At 32.6% G+C, this 9,677-nt stretch overlaps 1 protein-coding gene across 1 annotated transcript; it reads left to right on the forward strand.

Moving 5' to 3' along the window:
• The first annotated feature begins 233 nt into the window (after positions 1-233).
• On the forward strand, positions 234-1,583 carry LOC113391243 (gastrula zinc finger protein XlCGF46.1-like). Its single transcript, XM_026627191.1, has one exon. It carries the CDS (start codon positions 234-236, stop codon positions 1,581-1,583), a length of 1,350 nt encoding a protein of 449 aa, XP_026482976.1.
• Positions 1,584-9,677: the final 8,094 nt, after the last annotated feature.

The following is a 9,677-nucleotide window of genomic DNA, read 5'->3' on the forward strand; positions in this document are numbered from 1 at the left end:
AAAATAAAAATTTATATCTCAAAGGTGGTAAGTGTCTCGTCTTCTTCTTTATAAAAATATATTCTATGCTTCAAATGTCAAGCTACTAAAACGTTTTCATTTTCTATAACAAAAACAAATGTGAATTTAGTTATTATTCAAGAAGATTATTTATTGAAAATAGATTATTAAATAGTATGTAATTGTTAAATCCAATAATATTTGTTAAATATACGTAGTGATATTATATAAAAATGTCGGAAGCAACGATTATGTCTGTGAATGATCAGACAATCAAACTTGAACCACCAGAATATTCAATGGAAGACGTTAAACGTGAAACTGATGATAAATTTAATTATGTAGATGTTATTGTGAAGTCTGAATCGTGTCCTAAAAATGATGAAACATGTCTGGAAAGATTTATGAATTCCGAAGTGACGATAGAGGTAGAAGTCAAGCAGGAGTTAATCGAGACACCCACTGATGAACATGACATTTGTAATAAATCATTTTCTGAATCGAATGATTCAAAAGAGCACATGGTAGATCACAAACTCAGTTGTAACGAAGAAAGCATCCATAAGTGTGATATATGTCATAAATCATTTAAACAAAGTTCAATTTTGGCAACGCACATGGTTCAACATAGCACAGAGCTTCCTTTCAAATGCCAAATATGCTTTAAGACATTCATTCGAAAAAAAAATTTGAAAATTCACATGCCTATTCATACAGGAGAGCGCCCTTTCAAATGTGCAATATGCAATAAGACATTCATTCGAAAAAGAGGTTTGAAAAATCACATGTTTGTTCATACAGAACAGCGCCCTTTCAAATGTGAAATATGTTATAAAACATTTGCTCAATCATATACTCTGAAAACCCACATGATCACTCATTCCAATGAGCGACCTTTCAAATGTGACATATGCAATCAGACATTTCCACAAAAATCTAATCTGAAATCACACATGGTCACTCATACCACAGACCGTCCTTTCAAATGTGAAATGTGTGATCAGACATTTCCACGAAAATGTAGTGTGAGACTACACATGATGACTCATACCAAAGACCGTCCGTTCAAATGTGAAATATGCCATCAGACATTCACACGAAAATATCATATGGAATCCCACATGCTCACTCATACCAGAGAGCGACCTTTCAAATGTGAAATTTGCAATAAGACATTTCTACAAGAATTTAGTCTGAAATCACACATGGTCACTCATACCAAAGATCATCCTTTCAAATGTGATATATGTAATCAGGCATTTGCAAGAAAATATAATTTAAAAAATCATATGATCACTCATACCAAAGATCGTCCTTTCAAATGTGATATATGTAATCAGGCATTCGCAAGAAAAAATAATTTAAAAAATCACATGATCACTCATACCAAAGAGCGTGCTTTCAAATGTGCAATATGCAGTAAAACATTTACACAATCGGACTACTTGACAACGCACATGCGTATTCATACAGGAAAAGGCCTTTTCAAATGTGATACATGCAATAAGGATTTTGTGCGAAAGAGCACCTTGAGGAGACACAAGTTGAATATTCATAGTGGGGAACATGATGAAGATCAATGAAATATTAACTAGCAGAAACTAACCATGCGTGAAATAGTGTTCAACATCTATGAATTACTTATTGTAAATTTTATTACTACTATACAAATATATTAAACTATGAATAATTTTATATAAATAGTTTCTGTCTATGTAATAAATATAAGTTAAACTAGTGGGGTGTATGGCATCGTGACTTAAGGCAAATTGCAGGAACTTCCTGTATCGTAACGAAAAGTTTGAGGAATACTGAATGTTTTCAAATAGATTATTATAAATATTGTAACATTGTCTAATATTTATGAGAATTATATAAACTGAAAGTTAAAATTATTTGTGTAAAGTATATTAGAACTTTAGTCAGATTTAAAAATAAAATCTAAATTATTTTCGATGTACAAAAAAACCTAAAAAAAAAAAATACATTTTTTTTTTCTAAAATCAATTATTTTGTTATAACAAGCTGAAAGTTCTTTGAATCATTTCAATTGGACGCTTAGTTCTCTCAAAAACTGCCATTATTTGCACATTCAGCTCTGTACCTTCGAAATGGCTGGGCCTGCCATTGCCAAAAACTAATAATCACTTCTCCCAATCATTACTAATTGAATGTTTTTTAGATCATTCAAATCGGATGCTCCGTTCACTCAAAAACTCGATTTCTATTTTCTGCACTCTTTGCTCCGTATCTAACGGCTGGACCTGCCTTTGCCAAAAACTAATCAACACATCTCCCTATCAATAGGAATCGATTGTTGTTTGAACCATTCAAATCGGTTGATCCGTGCGCCCGAAAACGTGGACGAAAAATTGTATCCATACATACATACACACACACACATCCATTTTTTCTGAGGTATGCCAAAATGTTCAGAAACCTTCAAAACGTCGAGAAATGTAAAAAATTTCGGTTTTCGGCCCATTACAATAACTTACCCTACGGGAAGTTAAAAAATGTCATTTGGCGGTCAAAAATGTTTATTGAACATTATGTACATTAAATTATTATTATTAGATATTTTATAGAGATTTTATAAAATCTCTATTTTATAATATCATTATTATAATAATGTGTATACAATTTGTGTAAATTTGTTTGGGTTTTGTACCAATATTTTTAACTTCCCGTAGGGTAGTTATAGTAATGTGCCGAAAATCGGAAATGAAAATTTTTGCATATCTTCACGTTTTGAAGGTTTCTGAACGGCATACCTAAAAAAAATGGATGTGTGTGTGTTTATGTATGTATGGATACAATTTTTCGTCCACGTTTTCGGACGCACGGATCAACCAATTTGCATGGTTCAAAAAACATTCGATTCCTATTGATAGGGAGATGTGCTGATTAGTTTATGGCAAAGGCAGGTCCAGCTGTTACGGAGATATGGAGCAAAGAATACCGAAAATAGTAATCGAGTTTTTGATAGATCGGAGCATCCGATTTGAATGATCCAAAAAACATTCAATTCGTAATGACGGGCAGAAAGGGTGATTAGTTTTTGGCAAAGGCAGGTCCAGCGGTTTCAGAGATACAGAGATAAATGTGCAAAAAATGGCAGTTTTTGAGAGAACTAAACGTCCGATTTGAATATGGTTCAAATAAAAGTTTGTTTGTTTTAACAAAATAATTGATTTTAGAAAAAAAAAAATTGTATCAAATTTTTTTTTTTCGTATATCGAAAATAATTCAGATTTTACTTTTAATTCTGACTAAAGTTCTTATATACTTTAAACAAATAATTTCAACTTTGCAATTCAGTTATTATAATTCTTATAAATATTAGACAATGTTACAATATTTATAATAATCTAGATTATTATTGAATTAAATTGAAGTAAAACTTTATTGCTATTGTACGAGATACCATTTAAGTGAAAAACTAGTGAGGTGTATGGCATCGTGCCTAAAGCAAATTGCTGGAACTTCCCGTACCGTAACGAAATGTTCGAGGAATATTGAATGTTTTCAAATAGTAACAAGAAGATAAAATGGCCCCGTAAGTATACATACAACTTATATATTTATGTACATATAGAATTTTGTATGTTAAGTAATTAATTACTTAACCTTCATTGGGCCTTGTTAATTTATTCACAGCATAATGAAAAGTTTTGCTGTTGTTCGGACCTCTAAGTACATAATGGAGGTTCCTTCCAAATGGCTGATAGTAGAAAATAGTGATTCTGAAAACATAACTGAAGTGTGGTGGCCCCCTGCCCGTATGAAATATCGCATTTCCTCTTTAGCTGCGAAGCAAACGTCAGTGAACAAGTCGGAGTGGATTAAAAGAAAAATAACTTTTGTCGGGTTTTATGGTGAGAATTAAGTTTTAAATATGAAGTATTGAAGTGTTGGAAGCTTTCTTAACTTCGATATTTGTTCTAGACACATATATGTCAGCAAGGAAGCACGCCGATGATTCGGAATATACTTCGCAAGAGGAATTAGGCAAGGGGCATAGGAAAAGAAAGGCTGCATCAGTTTTGTCGGAATCAGAAAGCGACACCTCTGATAGTGAAGGTAATAAATTACTACATTTTCAAAATATTTTTTATATAATATTTTTATATTATTATAATGTACAGATGAAGCTGTAGCAGGGCTTCGATCCTGACCTCGTTGACTGGAAGCTATTGAGATCCAATTCCGGCCTCAACGTAAGAGGTAAGTTTATAAAAAAAAATCGTGATCCTATAAAATATTATATATTTTTAAACAAATTTGTTCTTAATGCAGCTACTACGGGCGGATGTGTGGCTGAAGGTCCATCGAATAGAGTGGCTGAAGGTCCATCGAATAGAGTGGCTGAAGGTCCATCGAATGGAGTGGCTGAAGGTCCATCGAATGGAGTGGCTGAAGGTCCATCGCATGGAGTAGCTGAAGGTCCATCGCATGGAGTAGCTGAAGGTCCATCGCATGGAGTGGCTGAAGCTCCAATGCATGGAGCGGAAGCTATTCCAATGCATGGAGCGGAAGCTATTCCAATGCATGGAGCGGAAGCTATTCCAATGCATGGAGCAGAAGCTGTTCCAATGCATGGAGTGGAAGCTCTTCCAAGCAGAGGACAGGAAGCTGCTTGCAATTGCCATTTTTCTGAAGAAGTACAGATGCTCAGAGAGCGTTTCTCGATTATTGAATGTGAGTAAAATGTAACTCATTGTTTATGATGTTTTCCTAACATCCATTTCTGTTACAGCTCTCCTTAGAGTTTCCTTGCCAGGTATTGACTGCAACATGGCTAGCATGAACAAAATAATGCAGGATTGGGACAGACCAAGACAATCTGATTTTGATTTATCAAAAACAAACACTTTTGATTTCATTCTTCCTCTTTCTACTGTAGAGGACCTACATTCATTGGAGGCGAGGTTAAGAGATAATGAAGAGTTATGAATATGTAGGTTCGACTGCAAATTTATTAATGATTTCTGTATGTACTCATGTTTTTATTCATGATTGTTTTAGAAAACATTTATCGCCAGGATTGGTGGGAAGACGGGCGAAGGACATCTGAGTGATGTTCTTAAAAGACTCATGAGAAACAATTTAGCAATGAGATGTTCCTGGTACGGAAAGAAGGGAAATCTTCCATTGCATGAAACACGGTTAATCACATTATTAAGAAGTGAGTATTCATATTTATATACTAGTTTGAATTTGATTAATTTCTAATGTTATTGTTATCATTATATAGGTGTTCTGAGAGTTGTTCACCCTGAATTCACGGACAGTGCTTTTAAGAAAATAATTTCGAATTGGTTGAGATATGCTCGCCAGAGGAATGATAGGGCGGCGAGCAAAGCGAAGCCACTAAATGAACCAAATGAAATTTAACAGAATTCATGATAAACTGTATATATGTTTATTTTTATAATAAATTTTTCATATTATGTATTAATATTCTAATTAAGTTTTTCTGCAATAATACATGCTGCCTTTTTCAGTATATATATATATATATATATATATATATATATATATATAATTATGAAATCTGTGTTTTGAGATTAACACAAGTTAACTGTTTAACAAATTTTAAATTGTTTATTATATGCATGTTATATGTAATACTTGTATAAACAAATAAAACTAGCTGTAAGTGGAATTCTGTCTTGAGGCAATTATGGCATCGTGCCTTAAGGCAAATAGCTGGAACTTCCCGTACCGTAACAAAATGTTCGTGGAATACTGAATGTTTTCAAATAGATTATTATAAATATTGTAACATTGTCTAATATTTATAAGAATTATATCAACTGAATTGCAAAGTTGAAATTATTTGTAAAATATATTAGAACTATAGTCAGAATTAAAGATAAAATCTGAAATATTTTCGATATACAAAAAACTAAAAAAAAAAAAAAAAAAAAAAAAAAAAAATGAAACAATTTTTTTTTTCCAAAATCAATTATTTTGTTAAGACAAGCAGAAAGTTCTTTGAATCATTTAAATCGGATGCTTAGTTCTCTCAAAAATTGCCATTTTTTACATATTTAGCCCCGTATCTCCAAAATGGCTGGGCCTGCCTTTGCCAAAAACTAATAAACACTTCTCCCAATCATTACTAATTGAATGTTTTTTAGATCATTCAAATCGGATACTCCGTTCTCTCAAAAATTCGATTTCTATTTTCTGCACTCTTTGCTCCGTATCTCCGAAACGGCTGGACCTGCCTTTGCCAAAAACTAATAAACACTTCTCCCAATCATTACTAATTGAATGTTTTTTAGATCATTCAAATCGGATACTCCGTTCTCTCAAAAATTCGATTTCTATTTTCTGCACTCTTTGCTCCGTATCTCCGAAACGGCTGGACCTGCCTTTGCCAAAAACTAATCAGCTCTTTTCCCTATCAATAGGAATCGAATGTTTTTTGAACCATTCAAATCGGTTGATCCGTACGCCCGAAAACGTGGACGAAAATTTGTATCCATACATACATACACACACACACACACACACACACATCCATTTTTTCTGAGGTATGCCAAAACGTTCAGAAACCTTCAAAACGTCGAGAAATGTAAAAATTTTCAATTCCGATTTTCGGCCCATTACAATAACTTACCCTACGGGAAGTTAATAAATAAATAAATGATTAAGTAAACTCTATTACTTTAAAATCTACTTAACTATTAATCCAATACAAAATTTATGAATGCCTTTTACTAAAATAAAAGTTGGATAAATGTACACAATTAAGTGGTTTTGTTGTTCTGTCAACATCAGTTAGATATTGCTAAGATGTCGTACGGTGGTCGCGAGTCAAATATCGCGATACGATGTCGATTCTAGTGTAGAATCCATCTCAATAACACATTTGTGACTACGACGCGGCGATGTCTCATGTCGTCGGCGCGACATCAGTGCGACTATTGCACTGATGTCGCGTGCTTACTGGGAAGTTTTACTTCAATCGCGTGTGAAACGCGCATTCTTCTTAACTACCCGTAGGGTAAGTTATGGTAATCGCAAAAAAAATCGAAAATCATAATTTTTGCATTTCTCGACGTTTCAAAGGTTTCAGAATATTTTGGCATACCTTAGAAAAAATGGATGTGTGTGTGTGTGTGTGTGTGTGTGTGTGTGCGGATACAAATTTTCGTCGACGATTTCGGGAACACCGATCAACCGATTTAAATAATTTAAAAAACATTCGATTCGTATTGATAAGGAGACGTGCTGATTAGTTTTTAGTGCTGGCAGGTCTAGCCGTTCCAAAGATACGGGGCAAAAAGTGCCTAAAACGGTAACACGGTTTTTAAAAGAACGGAGCGTCCGATTTTAAAAATTCAAAAAACATTTTACTTGTATTGACAAGATAAAGAATTGATCAAATTTTCATGAAGGCAGGTCTAGCGGTTTCGGAGATCTAATGGAAAAAGAAAAAAAAAGCTATTTGGTGGTCAAAAATAATCATTAGACATATGCACATTAAATTATCGGATATTTTATAGAGATTTTTAACAATAAGTATAAATTTTGTTTACATTCCTATGGGTTCCGTACCATTGTTTATATGTTAGACGGCGTCGCGGCGCTTACGCGCTTTGACATTTTCTCTATGCAGTTAAAGCAGTGCTTTGAAAAAAAGTTCAGAATTTCTAAACTATGCCAAAATAAAGAAAACTTTTTTTTTCAAAAAAGGTAATTTTTTGTCGAATTTATAGTTTCTCAAAAATCTATTTTTTTTCAAAAATCTTAATCGTTTTTAAAAAAATAATAATTTTTGGTACGGGAAGTTCCAGCAATTTGCCTTAAGGCACAATGCCATGCGTCCCACTAGTTTATTTATTTATTTATTTTATATTTAAATTTTCAAATAATTTTTATCATTTTTATTTACCGTCGCCATGTTGGCACGCCTGCACATCAAACAAACAACTTCACCTCGCGCTCGGATCAAAACATCATCTGCAAACATCTGTCAAATCACAAAGATATTTTTACATCCAGAAATATGTTATAAACAATTTCGACTCGATCGTTCAGCATTGCACAATCCGAAATGCAACGTTTAGAATATTTGTAAGACATTTTAAAAATGTCTTATCACGGCCTTTTATTCGGAGCCGGGCTCGTGTTGGCCGTGGGCATTGCTGCGTACGCGCTTTTGTTTGGAAATAAAGTGAATACTCCTTATGGGGCTGAAGGAGCATATGAAAGAGCAGGGGAATATGTCCCCAGGAACACCTGGGACGATGAGTGAGTTGAATTTTAGTTATAATAATAGAGGTGTTAAGAGATTGATGGTTGGAGGTGCTTGTTGGCTCTCAGGTGACCTCTAAGGCTTCTGAATGACAAAGCTATGGCAATAAAAATAGTAATATATCAACAAAATATAATATAACTTTAATAATATTTTGATCCATAATATATTATAGATTAATAATTACAGTAGAACCTTGATTATCCGGACTAATTGTTGTTGATAGGCATCCGGATAATCGAAAATCTGGATAATCCAATGTATGAAGAAGAATGTGTATTTATCAAAAATAACAAATACATATATGGATATCAACGACAATCAATGTTTAATAAGAAATTAACATTTTCTTATGTATTAACATATATATATATATTCTTAGATTATATTACATACATATACTAAACCGCTGCATAAATTGTGCAAAAATTCTAATTGTAGGTATCTACTTACATATAACTCTGTCTCAGTTGGTAGTACGGATAATGGAGGTTCTACTGTATAATTTTTTATCTACAACAAACTAAGTATTTATTTATGTAATTGCCAAGCTTGATAAATGATTGATGATCGAAGGACACATACAAAGATACGATGCCTTCTGGGGTAGGAATTATTATGATAGCTGGAACATTATACATATAAATAACTGAACATTGAGTTCAATTCTGGTTTTACAATTTTACAGTAAGACAAAGGTTTGAAATGTATGCACAGGTAAACCCTGTATAATGTTACGGTAGTTACATTCTAAAAAACTTATACAGGACAAAGAACTAGTACTAATAGAGGGGTTAAGCTCCAAGAATTTAGAAAAGCATGTTACATATCATGATTATAATAAATATTGTTATATTTATTATTTTTTTTCAATAATTAATATGCATTACATGAATTATATGATATTTTTTCTTCAAAACTTACAAATAAGTGCTATCCAATGCATTCCTTTTTTGCAAGATAATATAAAAAATTTATGTTTGCAATTACTTGCTTTTAGCCAAATGATATTTATTTTAACACATGCTAAGTTATCTTTATAAAACTTTTATGCTAATTTTATTTAAAGAATCTTTGTTTGAGAAATATGAAATCTTTGTTTGTATAATCCTAGGATTTTTTTTTATAGAACGTAGGCACTTGAATAATAAATATCAAATTAGTTATCTTTTGCATTACTATCATCACATTTATTGAGCCATTATACGGCGATTTTATTAATTTTAGAGTAGATAAACTTTGATTGTTATAGGTTTTACTATATTTCTTATTCTATTAGGGTTTTATTCCATTCTCTATACATGTTACAGCAAACCCGTGCTTTAAAAGTACCGTGTTATGAGGGGGATGGTCTCAATTCTTAAACCGTGTTAGTGCAAGGTGGTTATCTGTATAACTAAATATT

The sequence above is a fragment of the Ctenocephalides felis genome, unplaced genomic scaffold, assembly GCF_003426905.1.
Source record: "Ctenocephalides felis isolate EL2017-DRISC unplaced genomic scaffold, ASM342690v1 CF-g0.4_SCAFFOLD_00845, whole genome shotgun sequence".
In the NCBI taxonomy this organism is placed as follows: domain Eukaryota; kingdom Metazoa; phylum Arthropoda; class Insecta; order Siphonaptera; family Pulicidae; genus Ctenocephalides; species Ctenocephalides felis.